The 17739-nt window shown below is 45.3% G+C and overlaps 1 protein-coding gene across 1 annotated transcript; it reads right to left on the reverse strand.

The window, feature by feature from the left end:
- Positions 1-12192: 12192 nt before the first annotated feature.
- LOC132374955 (15 kDa protein B-like) lies at positions 12193-15328 on the reverse strand. Its single transcript, XM_059939480.1, has 4 exons — positions 15149-15328; positions 14352-14456; positions 12962-13066; positions 12193-12333 (listed from the first exon to the last, which is right to left on the reverse strand). The coding sequence occupies exons 1-4, from the start codon at positions 15326-15328 to the stop codon at positions 12193-12195; spliced, it is 531 nt and encodes a 176-aa protein (XP_059795463.1).
- Between the last annotated feature and the right edge of the window lie 2411 nt (positions 15329-17739).

Below are 17739 nucleotides of genomic sequence, written 5' to 3' on the forward strand. Positions count from 1 at the left end.
AATACCAAAGACTGGGTGGCTTATAAACAACAGAAATTTATTTCTCACAGTTCTGAAGGATGGGAAGTCCAAGATCAAGGGACCAGCAGATTCAGTGTCTAGTGAGGTCCCGCCTCCTGGTTCACAAACAGCTGTCTTTTTGCTGTGTGTCCTCACATGATGGGCATGACAAGGGAGCTCTCCGTAGTCTCTTTTATAAGGACACTGATCCCATTTGTGAGGGCTGTGCCCTCATGACCTAATCACCTCCCAAACGCCCTCCCCTCCTTACTTTAGAGGTTAGGATTTCAACGTGTGAATTTTGAGGGAACAAAAACCTCCAGTCTATAGAAGATTCCATTTATATAAAACTCTGGAAAATGAAAACTAATCTGTAGCAACAGAAAGTAGATCACTGGTTGCCTGAGGACAGCAGGATTGGTGAGGAGGGTATTGGGGAGGAGTCGGGATATAAAGGAGTGTGAGGAAACTTTGGAGGATGGTGGATATGTGCACTGTCTGTGGTGATGGTTTCACAGATGTATACTATGTCAGACTTACCAAAATGTATACTTTGAATATGTGCAAGTTATTGTATGTCAATTATAGCTCAATAAAGCTGTTTAAAAAAAAAAACAAAAAGAAAAACAGTCGGACACTGATTTTCCACTGTGGCTTCTGAATCCCCAAGGTCTGCTGTCTCCTCTGGGGCTCCAGATCCTGGGGTGCAGTTCAGGCCGAGATGGTAAGGCAACCTGTGGACTTCAAGGGCATTGTGGTCTCCATCACGTGGGGACAACCCCAGCTTAGCAGCTCCTTTGCTATAGTCAGGTGTGTCCTCCATGTGGGTTAATTTCAGAATCCTGCTTTTGTCTTTTGACACAAACACTTTCCTCGATGTTACATGGGCTACAAGATTATCACAGTTTTGAAATGTTTAATTCCTTTATGCATGTGCTCACCTCATACATACCCCTCCTATTTCATATAAATTCAGAAGTGTGCCTCATAGTCATCCTTGCTAAAGTGCAGCTCCCACTTTTTTCTTTTCCTTTTTTGCTGACTCCACCCTTCATTCTCCTACCTCTTGTATCAGTAGCTCCCCCACAATAACCCACGTTAATACCCTGGGGTATTTTTTTCTCTGTTTTCGCTACACCAATATAAAGCATCTATATGTATCTGCAGGTCCATATTTGGGAGTTTCTGTTTTACAGAAGATGGATTCCATTGTACATAATTTTTGGAGACTTCTTTTCCCCACACCTTCTGCTGAAGCTCTAATCCATTTTTGAAGGCTGTGTCATGTCCCAGGGTGTATATGCCCCATCATTTATTCAGTCATTTCTCAGCTGGTTGTTTCTTTGTTTCCATATGTTGGCCATTGGGTTTTCTTGAAAGAAGTTATTGTTTTATTTTTTTACATGTGAGTCTTTAATCTAGCTAGAATTTTTAGCAGATACTGTATTTTTTCCTCCAGATGGTGAACCAGTTAGGCCTGCCTCATTTATTAAAAAATCCACCCTTTCCCCACTGAATTGAACTGCCAGTTTAGAACTTACTGCCTATGTTTTCTTCTAGGAGTTTTATGGTTTCAAGTCTTCCATTTAAGTATTTAATCCATTTTGAGTTTATTTTTGTATATGGTATGCAAAGTTGTCTAGTTCAGTTGTTTTGCAGGTAGCTGTCCAGTTTTCCCAACACCGTTTATTGAAGAAGCTGTCTTTTCCCCATTGTATATTCTCGCCTCTTTTGTCATAGATTAATTGACCAAATAAGTGTAGGTTCATTTCTGGGATCTCTGTTCTGTTCCATTGATCTATATGTCTGTTTTTATGCCAGTACCATACAGTTTTGATTACTGTAGCTCTGTAGTATAGTTTGAAATGAGGGCATGTGATACCTTCAGCTTTATTCTTCTTTCTCAAGACTGTTTTGGCTATTTGGGGTCCTTCGTGTTTCCATACAAATTTTAGAATAAATTGTTCTAGTTCTGTGAAAAACGCCCTTGGTATTTTGATAGGGATTGCATTGAATCTGTAGATTACCTTGGGTATGTTCATTTTAACAATATTAATTCTTCTAATCCATGAGCATGGTATAATATTTTTGATGCAATTGTAAATGGGATTGTTTTCTTAACTTCTCTTTCTGATAGTTCACTGTTAGTGTATAGAAATGCAACAGATTACTGTATATTAATTCTGTACCCTGCACTTTACTGAAATCAGGTATTAGTTCTAATAGTTTTTTGGTGGCATCTTCAGGATTTTCTATATGAAGTACAGAAAATGTTGTCATCTGCATACAGTGACAGTTTCACTTCTTCCTTTCCAATTTGGATTCCTTTTCTTCCTTCCTCCCTCCCTCCCTCCCTTCCTTCCTTCCTCTTTCCTTTTTCTTTTCTTTTTCCTGCCTCCCTCCTTCCTTCCCTACCCCTCTCCATTCCTTCCTTCCTTCCTTCCTTCCTTCCTTCCTTCCTTCCTTCCCTCCCTCCCTCCCTCTCTCTTTTCCTCCCTCCTTCCCTCCAGCACTATATTGAACTATAGGACTTCCAGCACTATATTGAATAAAAGTGGCAAGAGTGGGCATCCTTGTCTTGTTCCTGATCTTGGAGGAAATGTTTTCAGACTTTCAACATTGAATATGATGTTGCCTGTAGGTTTGTCATATACAGCCTTTATTATGTTGAGGTATATTCCCTCTATACACACTTTGTTGAGAGTTTTTTTCTTTTTTATTTTATTGAAGTACAGTTGATTTACAGTGTTGTGTTAATTTATGCTGTACAGCAAAGCAGTTCAGTTATACACATATATATTCTTTTCCATTATGGTTTATCACAGGATATTAATTACAGTTCCCTGTGCTATACAGTAGGATCTTGTTGTTTATCTACCCTATATATAATAGTTTGCATCTACTAATCCCAAACGCCTGAGAGTTTTTTTAAATCATAAATGGATGTTGAACTTGTCAAAAGCTTTTTCTGCATCTATTGAGATGATCATACGATTTTTTTCTTCAGTTCATTAATGTTGTCTATCACATTGATTGATTTGTTGATATTGAATCATCTTTGAATCCCTGGGATATGTCCCACTTGATCATGATGTATGATATTTTATTGTTGGATTCTGTTTGCTAATATTTTGTTCAGGATTTTCGCATCAATGTTCCTCAGTGATATTGGCCTGTAATTTTCTTTTTTTGTGATGTCTTTGTTTGGTTTTGGCATCAGTCTTTTTAGAATGAGTTCAGAAGCATTCTTTAATTTTTTGGAATAGTTTGAGAAGAACAGGTGTTAACTCTTCTTTAAATGTTTTGTAGGGAATTCCCTGGTGGTCCAGTGGTTAGGACTTGGCGCTTTCACTGCCGGGACCCAGGTTTGACCCCTGGTTGGGGAACTAAGATCATGCATGCTGCATAGTGCAGCCAAATTTTTTTTTTTAATGTTTTGTAGAATTCACCTATGAAGCCATCTGGTCTTGGACTTTTGTTTGTTGAGAGGTTTTTTTTTATTCTTATTATTCAATTTCACTACTGATAATTGGTCCATTCATATTTCTATTTCTTTTTTTTAAAAGATTTATTTTATTATTTATTTATTTTATTTGGCTGTGTCAGGTCTTAGTTGCGGCACATGGGATCTTCGTTGAGGCATGCGGGATCTTTGTTGTGGTGCGCGGGCTTCTCGTTGTGGTGTGTGGGTTTTCTCTCTCTAGTTGTGGCGCGCGGGCTCCAGAACATGTGGGCTCTGTAGTTTGCAGCACGCAGGCTCTAGTTGAGGTGCAAGTAGTTGTGGTGTGCGTGCTTAGTTGCCCTGCGGCATGTGTGATCTTAGTTCCCAGACCAGGGATCGAACCCGTGTCCCCTGTGTTGTAAGGCAGATTCTTTACCACTGGACCACCAGGGCCAGGGAAGTCCCTATATTTCTATTTCTTCCTCAGTCTTAGGAGAGTGTACATTTCTAAGAATTTATCCATTTCTTCTATGTTATCCATTTTATTGGCATATAATTGTTCATAGTGATCTCTTATAATCCTTTGTATTTCTGTGGTGTCGGTTGTAACTTTGCCTCTTTCATTTCTGATTTTATTTATCTAGGCCTTCTCTTTTTTTTTTTTTTTTTTAATTAATTAATTATTTTTAATTTTTTGGCTGTGTTGGGTCTTCGTTTCTGCGCGAGGGCTTTCTCTAGTTGCGGCAAGCGGGGGCCACTCTTCATCGCGGTGCGCGGGCCTCTCACTGTCGCGGCCTCTCTTGTTGCGGAGCACAGGCTCCAGACGCGCAGGCTCAGCAGTTGTGGCTCACGGGCCCAGTTGCTCCGCGGCATGTGGGATCTTCCCAGACCAGGGCTCGAACCCGTGTCCCCTGCATTGGCAGGCGGATTCTCAACCACTGCGCCGCCAGGGAAGCCCTAGGCCTTCTCTTGATGAGTCTGGCTAAAGGTTTATCAATTTTGCTTATCTTTTCAAAGAACCAGCTCTTAGTTTCATTGGTCTTTTCTGTTGTTTTTTTTTCAGTCTCTATTTCATTTATTTCTGGTCTGATATTTATTATTTCTTTCCTTCTACTAACTTTGGGTTTTGTTTGTTCTTTTTATAGTTCCTTTAGGTGTAAGGTTAGATTGTTTATTTGAGATTTTTCTTGTTTCCTGAAGTGGGCTTGTATTGCTGTTAAACTTCCCTCTTAGAACTTCTTTTGCTGCATCCCATAGATTGTAGATCATGTGTTTCCATTTTCATTTGTCTCCAGGTACTTTTTTTGATTTCCTCTTTGATTTCTTCAGTGACCCATTGGTTGTTTAATAGCATATTGGTTAACCTCAACGTTTTTGTGTTTTTTGCAGTTTTTTTCTTGTAGTTATTTCTAGTCTCATACTGTTGTGATCGGGAAAGATGCTTGATATGATTTGAATCTTCTTAAATTTATTTAGACTTGTTTTGTGGCCTTGCATGTGATCTGTCCTGGAGAGTGTTCCATGTGCACTTGAAAAGAATGTGTATTCTGCTGCTTTTGGTGGAATAGTCTATATATGTCTATCAAGTTCACCTGATCTATTGTGTCATTTAAGGCCAGTATTTCCTTATTGATTTCCCATCTGGATGATCTGTCCATTGATGTAAATGGGGTATTAAAGTTCCCTACTATTATTGTGTTAATGTCAATTTCACCCTTTATGTTAATATTTGCTTTATGTATTTAGGTGCTCCTTGATTGAGTGCATATATATTTATAATTGTTATATCTTCTTGTTGGATCAATTTCTTTATCATTATATAATGTCCTTTATCTCTTGTTACAGTCTTTGTTTTAAAGTCTATTTTGTCTGATATAAGTATTGCTACCCAGGCTTTCTTTTTGATTTCCATTTGCATAAAATACCTTTTTCTGTCCTCTAAATTTCAGTCTATGTGTGTCTTTAAATCTGAAATGAGTCTCTTGTAGGCAGCATATATATGGGTTTTGTTTTTGTATCCGTTTAGCCACTCTTTGTCTTTTGATTGGAGCATTTAGTCCATTTACATTTATAGTAATTTTTTTCAATTACATCATTTGCATTTATTTATTGAAGGCCATACATGCCATATAAAGTAATTATTGATAGGTATGTACTTACTGCAATTTGTTCATTGTTTTCTGGTTGTTTTTGTAGTTCTTTTTGTTTCCTTTCTTCTTCTTTTGCTCTCTTCCCTTGTGATTAGATGACTGTCTTTAGGGTTATGTTTGGATTCCTTTCTCTTTTTGTGTGTGTGTATTTATTATAAATTTTGGTTTGTGGTTACCATGAGGTTCATATGTAACAACATATATATGGTTATTTTATATATATATGGTTATTTTTTATATGTGGTTATTTTATATGTATATGTGGTTATTTTTTATATGTATAGCTATTTTAAGTTGATGATCTCTTAAGTTCAAATGCATTCTAACAACCTAAAAATGCAATTCTTACTACCCACCCCACACATTAATGTTTTTGACATCATATTTTACATATTTTTGTGTATTCCTTAACTATTCATTGCACATATAGATGATTTTACTACTTTTGTCTTTTAGGCTTCCTACTAGCTTTATGAGTGGGATCTACTACCTTTACTGTATGTTTGCCTTTACCAATAAGATTTTTCCTTTCCTAATTTTCATATTTCTAGCTGTGGTCTTTTCCATTTAGCAAAGTCCTTTTAACATTTCTTGTAAAGCCTATTTAGTGGTGCTGAATTCTTTTGGCTTTTGCTTCTCTGTGAAACTCTGTATCTCTCAAATGTGAATGATAGCCTTGTTGAGTAGAGTGGTTGTAGGTTTTTTTCCTTTCATTGCTTTGAATATATCATGCCACTACCTCTGGCCTGCAAAGTTTCTGCTGAAATGTCAGCTCATAGTCATATGGGAGTTCCCTTGTAGGTAACTAGTTGCTTTTCCCTTGCTGCTTTTAAGATTCTCTATCTTCAATTTGTGCAATTTTAATTATAATGTGCTTGGTGTGGACCTCTTTGGGTTCATCTTGTTTGGGACTCTCTGTGCTTCCTTGACTTGGATGTCTTTTTTTTCCCCCAGGTTAGGGAAGTTTTCAGCTATTATTTCTTCAAATAAGTTCTCTGCCCCTTTCTCTTTTCTCCTTCCAGGACCCCTATAATGCAAATGTTAGTATGCTTGATGTTGTCCCAGAAGTCTCTTAAACTATCCTCATTTTTTTTAATCTTTTTTTCTTTTTTCGGTTTGGCTTGGGTGATTTCCACTACTCTGTCTTCCAGTTAACTGATTCATTCCTCTGTAACATCTAATTTACTGTTGATTCCTTCTAGTGTATTTTTTATTTCAGTTATTATATCCTTCAGCTCTTTTCGGTTCTTCTCTATATTTTCTAACTCTTTACTAAACTTCTCACTGTGTTCATCCATTCTTCTCCCGAGTACATTCTGCATCTTTATGATCATTACCTTGAACTCTTCTTCACTGTGTTTTTCTTCTGGTGTTTTGTCTAGTTCCTTCATTTGGAATATATTCCTCTGTCTCCTCATTTTGCCTAATTCTTTGTATTTATTTCTATGTATTAGGTAGGTTGGTTTTGTTTTTGATCTTGAAGAAGTGGCCTTGTGTAGGAGACATCCTAAGGGGCCCAGTAACACACTTCCCTCTGGTCACCAGAGCTGTATACTCTAGGGATGCCCCCTATGTGGGCTGTTCTGTTGTGGTTGACCCGACTACTGTGGGCGTGCTGGTAGGTCAGGCTGGCCCCTACCCCCACTGGCTGCCAGACCTTGCCTTGTGTGGTGGCTACCAATCTTTGGTGGACAAGGCCAGGTCCTGGTGTGGCTGGCTGCACTGGTGCTGACTGGGGCTGGTCCCAGCCTACTGGTGGGCAGGTTAGCCCTGGCACTAGTAAACTAGAGGGAGGACTCCAAAATGGTACTTGCCAGCACCAGTGTTCTCATGGTAGAATGAGCTCCCCAAAATGGTTCCAGCCAGCATCTATGTCCCCAGGGGGAGTCCCAGTTGCCTCCTGCCTCTCCAGGAGACTTTCTAAGATAAGCAAGTGGGAATTCCCTGGTGGTCCAGTGGTTAGGATTCCATGCTTTCACTGCCGAGGGCCTGGGTTTGATCCCTGGTTGGGGAACTAAATCCCCGCAAGCTGTGTGGCATGGCCAAAAAAAAAATGATGAGCAAGTAGCAAGTAGGTCTGACTCAGGCTCCTTTCGAATTACTGCCTCTACACTGGATCATGTGAGATTTTGCACATGCCCTTTAAGAACAGAGTCTGTTTCCTACAGCCCCCCAGCTCTTCTGAATGCAAGCCCTGCTGGCCTTCAAAGCCAGATGTTTTGGGGGCTCACCTTTCTGGTGCAGGACCCCTAGGCTCAGGAGCCTGATGTGGGGCTTAGACCCCTTGCTTCTTGGGGAGAAACTTTGCAGTGGTGATTATCCTCCTGTTTGTTTGTTGCCTATCCGAGGGTGTGGGTCTTGACTTATATCACATCTCCACCCCTCCTCCCCATCTCATTGTGGTTCCTTCTTTGTATCTTTAGTTGTGGAAAATATTTTCTGCTGGTCTTCAGGACATTCTCATAGATAGCTGTTCTATAAATGGTTGTAGTTTTGGTGCGCCTGTGGGAGGAGGTGAGCTCAGGGTCTTCCTAGGCTACCATCTTGGCCACACCCCCTATACTATCTTTAGGTTCTACTATTTTTTTAAAATATATTTATTTATTTATTTATCTATTTATTGGAGGCATTGGGTTTTCATTAAGGTGCGCGGGCTTCTCATTGCAGTGGCTTCTCTTGTTGCGGAGCCTGGGCTCTAGGTGTGCGGGCTTCAGTAGTTGTGGCACACAGGCTCAGTAGTTGTGGCTCACTGGCTCTAGAGCGCAGGCTCAGTAGTTGTGGCTCATGGGCTTAGTTGCTCCACGGCATGTGGGATCTTCCCAGACCAGGGCTCAAACCCGAGTCCCCTGCATTGGCAGGCGGATTCTTAACCACTGCACCGCCAGGGAAGTCCTAGGTTCTACTGTTAAGTGTATTATGAGACAAAGAAAATGAATTGAGGAGCTTTCCATCTTTTTCCTTGATTTTGAATTAAATAACTTATACATAGATATATAATTTTATGTGTATTTTATATAAACTATTAACAAAGTTTAAATAACTTTGGAATTATATGTCCTTTGAAGCCTCCGTACTGCAAGTGCGGTTCATGGGTCAGCAGCGTCAGCACCCCCTGGAAGGTAGTTACAAAAACAGATTCCTGGGGCCCCCGCCAGGCCTACTGGGCTGGAGTCTATAGTTTAATGAGACTCCTCAGATGACTGTTATGTACATTGAGAAGCCCCACTCTAAAGACTAGATAAATCTCAGCTGTGGACCATCTGGTCCTGGAACTCTAATCACCTCTCCAGACTCTTCTGAGAAAATTGGCCTTTTCACATATTCCCCTTCAGGTCCTGAGTCAATGTCGATAAATCATGTTTAGCTAAGAAAGCATTCATTTCCTCCAGGTTTTCATATTCTCTGTGGAGTTGTAAGTAGTCATAAGCTCTTAAATTCTGTCACTCCTGTATCTATGGCTGTCCCCTTTCATGTAACTTGAGCTCTTTTTGCCTTCTGTCCCTGTTTTCTTTAATCAGGCTTTCTGCAGTCTAACACAAGCATTTTCTTTGATATAACATTGTCTTCAAATTTATCTTAAAGCCTATACAATATTCAATCCAGTGAATATAATACAAATTACTTAACCATTCCCCTATTGGGTACTCAGGCAATTCCCTATTTCCCAGCAGCATAAATAAAACTGCCAGAAGAGCAATATTGCTAAACTACTGTCTATAATTCTAGATAGTAATTTAGCAATACGTTAAATTCTTTTTTTTTAAATTAATTAATTAATTTATTTATTTATTTTTGGCTGCCTTGGGTCTTCATTGCTGCACACGGGCTTTCTCTAGTTGTGGCGAGCGGGGGCTACTCTTCGTTGCAGTGCTTGGGCTTCTCATTGCGGTGGCTTCTGTTGTTGCAGAGCATGGGCTCTAGGCTCATGGGCTTCAGTAGTTGTGGCACACGGGCTCAGTAGTTGTGGCTCGCAGGCTCTAGAGCACAGACTCAGTCGTTGTGGTGCACGGGCTTAGTTGCTCCGCGGCATGTGGGATCTTCCCGGACCAGGGCTTGAACCCATGTCCCCTGCATTGGCAGGCGGATTCTTAACCACTGCACCACCAGGGAAGCCCCTAAATTCTTAATATGGTCATACAATTTGATGCCATTTCCATTCTAGGAACTTATTTTCATCTCAGCATTGTTTACAACAATTTCAAAGCAAAACAAAATGGAAACAACTTCGACAGCAGGAGTGACTTAAATAAATGGAGGTCTAACCACCCAATGGAGAATTGGACAGAAAAAAACATGGGGTGAGTCGATAGTGACTGAAGTGTGTTAGCTGACAGGTTAAGTGAGAATAAGCTGGTTGTAAAATAGGCCATAAAATGACTGTGAAGTCATTTTTTCTTTTAAAAATAAAACTCACATTGTACCTGTATGTATGAGGAATGAAATTTGATTCCTGCAGCCATTTAGATGTTGCCCTAGAGGTCTGTTCACCCATCATGTTCCCACCCCCAACCCCCAGTGAATTTTTCCTTCTCAGTCTTGCTTCTGTGGGCCTGAAGACTTTCAGAAGCTGCCAAGGCCAAGAGGCTGAGCTGTATTTGGAGCCTTGATACTATCTCAGGGCCTGATAGTGTCTGGGCTATGAGAATACAGCAGAGTGGCCCCAGCAGAGCCTTGTGGCTGATCCTATAGGCCTGCCTCTCTTGCGGGGTACAGCATGATGGGCCTTGTGTAATGTGGCATTGACCACCATAAATGAGCCTTGAGCTTCCTGGGAGAAGTTGCTCAGCCCATTAGTGTCCAGGACCCCCCAGAAGACCTGGATGAGGCCTGGAAGTACTCTTTTGGGGTGGGGGTCAGGCAAGGGAGTGATATGTGGTGGTGTGCCTGCGGTGCTGCTGCCTTCTGTGCTGCTGCCTTCTGCTCTCTGCAGGAGCTAGACGTGGCCTTCTCCAGCTGAACATCATTGTCCCACCATGGGGAGAGGGTCTGGGGTCTAGTTTATCCTGCTCAGCCCAAACCTGCCCATGTCCCACCCCAGGGTCGCTCCCTGCAGCATCCCCCACCCACTCTTGCCCACCAGTGGGGCTACCTGAGATTTAGGTGGCAAGGGAGTTGGAGTGTGGACTATGGGCAAGTTAACCAATTTCCTTGAGGCTTAGTTTTCTCACTAAAAGTTGCAGGTGATGCATGCAGCTTGCAACGCAGTTCTGAGACCTGCAAGTGTATTCCCATTCACTGTATGGGAAGTGGCATTCATAAATCATGACTATTATTATCATTAATGGAGAGGAGTCCTTGGCTTTCCTGGGATAATTACTAAAAAACCCATTTCCCCAAGGGGCTCTACACCATGGCCCCTCAAATGAGAGTTTCCCACAGATATTTCTGTAGCAAAGACTCTTGAAAAAGGAGCCTACTAGTGAGAAGAAAAGGGCATTCATCCATTCAACAAGTATTTACTGAGCAGCTACAGTGTGTCAGGCCCTGTTCTCAGGGCTGGATGCAGCAGCAACCAAGGCCAAGGTTTGCTGGTGGACCAGATGTGGCTGTGAAAGACAGCGGAGAGCCAGATGCTCAGGTGCTTGGATGGAGGCTGCCATCAGCTGGGCTGGGGTGGGCTGTAGGAAGGGTGGTTTGGAGGGAAGATACTGAGTGTGTGGCACACCTTGGACATCCATGGGGAGACATCCAGGAGGCAATCTGAAATGCAAGTCTGGGGTTCAGGGAGAGGTTCTGGCTGGAGCTTAGATAAAGAAGGAAGCATAAAGGTAGCATAAAGGAATGAACGGTGGTTGAGGAGGCTGGGGGCAGATTACTCTGCCTTCCTGAGCTTCCAGGGCAGCCCTCGGATGCCCCCCCAACCCGTGTTTCTCTTCATTGTCCCTGCCCTGACCTCAGGGAGTCTGTGTTCCCATGATGCACAGTGGAATCACCCCCAGGACCTGTCTCATTTGTCTCCTCACCCCAAGTCCAGCTGGCCCAGCTCTAACACCCTATTCATTCACATTCACGTAATCATTTATTTTAGAAACGTTTTATTGAGTTTCTCTCCTGTGGCTCTCACCAGAGAGTGGACTGACCCCCTCTTGGAGGTACCTGGATATATGAAGGGACATTTAGTTGTCACAGTGACTGGGCAGGGAACAGGGGCGCTCAAGGTCCTGCACAGAAGGAACTGCCCTCCCAGGATTCAGGAGCACTTTGCTGAGATAGTCATTCCCCAGCCACCTGCAGCTGGCTGAGGAGGGCTCAGCTGTGAGTAAATACAGTGCTACGTAGCCTGGGACACAGCAGGTAATGCCAGCGTGGTTTGAGGATCATGAAGGCACAGATGAGGGAAGGACACTTCTGCTGCCCAGGGAAGAGCAGAGAGGCTTCCTGGAGGAGGTGACTTCGGAGCTGTGCCTTAAGAGATGAGCAGGATCTACAGACACAGGATGGGCAGGAATTCCAGACAGAGGGAAGCAGGCATGCAAATGCAGAGGAGGATGGGTGGGCTCAGACTGCAGGAAAGGGAGTGCTGAGGGCAGCAGAGGAAGAGAATGGGTGGGAGTAAGAGGTTGTGGTGGGGTTGCAGGGCATCCCTTCCCTTCTGCAGCCCTAGAAATTCCTCAGTATGTTGGTGATGATGTCGTACTTGGCTTTCTCGTACAGGTCCCTGACTGCAGGTGGCAGTTGGGAGCTCTCAGTTCCTGGAGTGTCCGCTCCAGGGGACCCAGCAGAACGCCTCACCCGGCGGACCTACAGAAGTGATGCAGACGTGATCACCCTCATTGATTGGCCCCCTTTCCTGTCCTGCCTGTGGCCCCTCTCTCCAGGTGGGGATGAGTGTGAGGCACCGGCAGTGACGTTGGTGATGGGGCTGGAGGTGGTCCCCAGTGAGGCCCTTCCCCTCGGAGCCCAGAGGGCCTGGGAAGGCCTGAACTCTGCAGCTCACTTCCACTCTGGCTATTCCACTCACTTACTAAGAGGCTGCACCTCCGGCTTCAGTTTTTCCAAATGTGGGATGTGGAGAAGGGTTCCCAGAGCTCAGGGCCCAGAGCAGAGCCAGTGTCCTGAGAAGTCTGAGCTCCCTCTCACCCCCAGGACGCCCCTTAGCCTCGACCACCAGTCTCTCCTCCCCTCCCCTCCTGCCAAACGACTAGCAGTCATCAAGGTCCAACCGCGCCTCGCACTCCACAAGCCTTTCCCCTCCCGACGACTTGCGTTTAGAAGGGCTCGATCGGCCCGGTTTCCAGAGGAGGAAACTGAGGCCCCACGCGCCGAAGTCAGTGGCCCGGGTGAGGGCCCCTCGGTCATCGGCGGTCACCGGGCAGAGCGCCACCCGCGACGGAAACAGACTGGGGCCAGTGCGGGCGCAGGGGCTCACCTCCGGCTTGAGCTCGCGCTCGTGGTCCAGGTCCCCGGGGCAGTTGAGGAACAGAAGACGGATGTGCTGCAGCATGGAGAAGATGCCCGTGCAGTTCCGCTCCTCCTGCGGGTCAGTGAGCACAGGGGCGCAGTGGCCGGCGTCCTCGCCCAGGTACCCCGGCTCCCGAAGCCGGCGCCCTCCCTAACCCTCCCCCCAGAGCCAGGCGGGAGCAGTGATCGCTGGGGGGACCCGGGCGGGCTCCGTGAACGCCCAGTAAAATTAAGGACTTTCATGCAAGTTATATTAAATGGGAAAAGGCCTCCATAAATTAGCCTCAGAGGAAGCTATATTTGTTTAAAACACGCGTGTGGGGCTTCCCTGGTGGCGCAGTGGTTGAGAATCTGCCTGCCAATGCAGGGGACACGGGTTCGAGCCCTGGTCTGGGAAGATCCCACATGCCGCGGAGCAACTGGGCCCGTGAGCCACAACTACTGAGCCTGCACGTCTGGAGCCTGTGCTCTGCAACAGGAGGGGCCGCAATGGTGAGAGGCCCGTGCACCGCGATGAAGAGTGGCTCCCGCTTGCCGCAACTGGAAAAAGCCCTCGCACAGAAACGAAGATCCAACACAGCCAAATAAATAAATAAATAAATATTAAAAAAAAAAAAAACAAACACGCGTGTGTACATAAAAAAGATACAGAAGATGATACACCAACGGTTAATGTTGTCTCCTCCTGGGTAGTGGGGTTGCAGGGAGGTTTTTTGTTTGTTTGTTTGTAGTTTGCTTCTCCACATTTTGTTAATTTGCTATAATAAAATATTATTTTCCTAATTTTAGAAAAACAGTTATCACTAGGTGCATTACGGTCCCCTTCTTTCTCTTTTAATATTTAGTCATTTCTTTAGCATGTATTGTTTTTCTAATAAGGATTGATAATTTACATGTAGTAAGAAAAACCAATAAGGAAAAACCCAATTTTTAAAATGGCTTCCGGGCTTCCCTGGTGGCGCAGTGGTTGAGAATCCGCCTGCCACTGCAGGGCACACTGGTTCGAGCCCTGGTCCGGGAAGATCCCACATGCCACGGATGCAACTAAGCCCGTGTGCCACAACTACTGAAGCCCGCGCGCCTAGAGCCCGTGCTCCACCACAAGAGAAGCCACCGCAATGAGAAGCCCGCGCACTGCAGTGAAGAGTAGCCCCCGCAAGCCAGCGCGCACCGACGAAGACCCATCGCAGACAAAAATAAATAAATAAAAAAAATTAAAAAAAAAAATGGCTTCCATAGTCAAACCTCACCTGGCGAGGTGAGCAGGGTGGAGGCAAATACAGCCTCCAGGAGAAGGGAGAGAGGGGAGGTCCTTCTCTTGCTCACGGGGGCAGGGAGCCAGGGGATGGGAGACTCACCCCGCCCGGCCTGAAGGGACATTCTCGGGGCTGTCGGCGGTGCCAGAGCAAAACGCACACCGTCTCTTTAATCCTGAAGTTGAGCGGGATCGTTGTGTTGGAGTTCTAAAAAATCAAGAGAAGACTCATGATCATCTATCTCCCTTTTACAGAGGAGGGAACAAAGGCAGGGAGGAGAGAGTTCACAGTTCCAAGTTGGAAGGGGCTTAGCTGAGGTCTGCACTTTCCACCTAAAGGAGGCAGCCTCTTCAAGTGGCCTGAGCAGAGATTTAAGGTGTGCAGGGCTTCTGGAAACTAGCTGAGGCTAACACCTCATGGCTGTACCACCTTGAGGGGTCACTTCCCATCTTTGCCCCTCAGTTTCCTCTTCTGTGACAAAGGAACTAGAATACTTGCCTCACATGCTCAGCTGCCAGGAGAGAGATAATGGGGTGGGAAGGGGGCACTGGAAGGCCCTGATGAGGTGCTGGTGAGACCAGTTCAGCTCCTGTCTGTCCTTTGAAACAGCCCTGCTTACTCCTACAAGCCCAGGGCCTGAGTGAAGGCTGGACTCCGAGACCCCACATTTCATCCTTGGGCAAAGCCCAGAATTGACCAGCTAGCCAGCTGTCAGGCCCGAGAGAAATTACGGTCTTTGTCTTACCTTCTGAGGGGAGAAACATTATAATAACAACAGCAGCTAATGTCAACCAAGCACTTCATGCCTGTGCGGGGCATTCTCTCCTGCCTGCTGTCCTCACAGGCTGCTATAAGGCAGAGTGTTACCCGCTTCCTGGGCCTGAGCCCCCAACACTCACCAAGCTAGGCGGTGGTGGGATGGCTTCCAGCAGGCCAAAGAGTCGCTGTCCTTTTCGCTCCTGGTTGAAGAACCGCAGGGCCTGGGTGACTCTCTCTTCATAGCTCAGACTGCACTGGGCCACACAGGCCGCTGCTGCCAAGCCTGCCACCAGCACCAATGCCCTCCAAGCCCCTGCCATTGTCCCTTCTTTGATCCACTGCCACTTGCAGCCCCTTTTAGGTGCTACTCGGGCAGCCTTGCGCAAGGGCTGCTGACGACATGCAGGGTTGGGGCCTTCCTGAAAGGGGCCTCTCCTTTCCTTCACTAGGCACCCAGTATTAGCCAATGTTCCAAAATACCAGTGACTAAGAGGCAAGTAGGATTGGGTTATAGTCAGGGCCTAGGAATGAGGCAGCCCTGAGCTGGGGGCAGGAGACATGTGTGATGCTGGGCAAGTCCCTTCACTCTGGCCTCAGTGTCCCTACCTGTGCCAAGAGGAGGCCACCTCTGATAGTCCAGGACTCTGTGCCATCTCTGCCCGGCTGTTCTGGTTTGATTCTGAAACAACTGTCTGGGATCCATGAACTCTCTATGTGACAGTTCCTCAGCTGAGAGCACAAGGAGACAGTCCAATCTGAGGCTGCACTCAGGCTGACACCTACCGTGTTACATACATTTTAAAATACTGATTGTCAACCCTTAAAACTCTGGATGCCTGACTTTGAAAAAATCATAAGATCTGACAATGCATGGCTCACAGCCCCTCATGGATGTGATGGCAGCAACTTCTCCAGGGAAAGCCTCGCTGTCCACTTCCCCCAGGCCATTCCCTGCTGGCAAAGCAGGGAGGCTGTCCCCAACAGGATCAGGGCAGGGATTCCTGGCTGCTGACACGACCAACCCCAGGCAGCAGCTCACAAGAGGAAGAGCAAGGGCCTCCCCTTCCTCCGAGGGCTCCCATTTTCCTTGGCTCCCTCAGTTACTGGGGTCTGCATGTTAACTTCCCAGCCCTTCCTTGGCTGCGGGGCTTCTGTTCTGCAGGAGACTCAGAAAGTGGGGAGGAGGAGAGCAACTATCGGGTGTTTCCACTGAAGCCCACCAGTGGGGAAACCAAGGCACAGAGCAGATCATGACTTCCCCCAAAAGCTAAGGGTAGAGCTGAGAAGGTCAGAGCCAGAAGTGAGGAGAGAAGGCAGATCACAGAACAGTCCTCGGCAGGCCCAACAGGTCTTCAAAGGCCCAAGTCTCATCATAAAATCCATGCAGCCGTGGCATATAATGGTGAAAAATTAGAAAAAATCTAAATGTGCTTCAAGGGATTTACCTGGTGGCGCAGTGGTTAAGAATCTGCCTGCCAATGCAGGGGACACGGGTTCGAGCCCTGGTCTGGGAAGATTCCACATGCTGCAGAGCAACTAAGCCTATGGGCCACAACTACTGAGCCTGTGCTCTAGAGCCCACAAGCCACAACTACTGAAGCCTGCACGCGTAGAGCCCATGTTCTGCAACAAGAGAAGCCACCGCAGTGAGAAGCCTGTGCACCGCAACAAAGAGTAGCCCCCGCTCTCTGCAACTAGAGAAAGCCTGCACGCAGCAACGAAGACCCAACCCAGCAAAAAATAAAAATAAATAAATAAATAAATGTGCTTTAAGAGCAGATTGTTAGAGCAGTTGTGCTATGTCCACCCATGGAATACTGCTACTACTTATTGGAATACAGATCCAGTTATTGGTGGGTGATTATGTTCATCACAGGTTCTTAGCTGAAGAATGAGGGTTCTGCTGCAGCTGGTCTTGTGTCCATCACAGGAAGTGTGAATAAGGAAGGATGGTGGGTGCTCACTGTAGAATTCTATGCAGCAGTTAAGCAGTGGTTCTCCACTGGGGTGACTTTGCCCCTTGACCCCCCAGGACAATTGTCAATGTCTGGAGACAGTTTTGATTGTCACAACTGGGGAGAGGGCACAACTGACATCTAGTGGATAAAGGCCACTGGATGCTGATAATCACCCTACAATGCACAGGACAGCCCCAACAAGGAAGAGTGGTCCAGCCCCAAATGTCACTAATGCTGAGGTTGAGAAGTCCTGTGACAGAGCAACCAGATGGATCAATCTTAAACACATGATGGTGCTTGGTAACAAAGGAAAGAAACAGAATGAGATGTGTAATAACTCTCTCTCTCTCTCTCTCTCTCTCTCAATCTCTCCCTCTCCGTATATATGTATGGAGAATACATCAGAATACATCCTTCAAACTGACAAACATAACACCCACAAGGCACAGGTAAGAATGAATGATGGTTGAGAGGGCAGGAAATGAGATTGGAAAAAAAAAAAAAAAAGCAGAGAGAGGGCTTGCACAGACCAAAGAAAACTCACCAATGCAGCCTGCAGTGTAAGGTTGGGTTCCTTGTACAGAAAATTGTACACTGATCAATATCCATAACAGTATCACTAGCAAGGTGCCTGAAAGGATGTTCACTAAAATATTAATAATGAATATAATGAATAACAAATATCCATACAGTTTTTCTCTGTATGGAGCTGGCAAAGGATTTTGATTCCTTCTTTCAACTTTTCTTTATTATTTGAAAAAAAAATTACAATA

This window comes from Balaenoptera ricei, chromosome 11, assembly GCF_028023285.1.
Source record: "Balaenoptera ricei isolate mBalRic1 chromosome 11, mBalRic1.hap2, whole genome shotgun sequence".
In the NCBI taxonomy this organism is placed as follows: domain Eukaryota; kingdom Metazoa; phylum Chordata; class Mammalia; order Artiodactyla; family Balaenopteridae; genus Balaenoptera; species Balaenoptera ricei.

Coding starts and splice junctions, on each gene's coding strand:
- LOC132374955 (XM_059939480.1), bottom strand. CDS start 15,328: ATGGCAGGGGCTTGGAGGGCATTGGTGCTGGTGGCAGGCTTGGCAGCA. Junction 14,457..15,148: donor TCCCACCACCGCCTAGCTTG/GTGAGTGTTGGG, acceptor TTGATTTTTTAG/AACTCCAACACAACGATCCC. Junction 13,067..14,351: donor GTCCCTTCAGGCCGGGCGGG/GTGAGTCTCCCA, acceptor ACTGACCCGCAG/GAGGAGCGGAACTGCACGGG.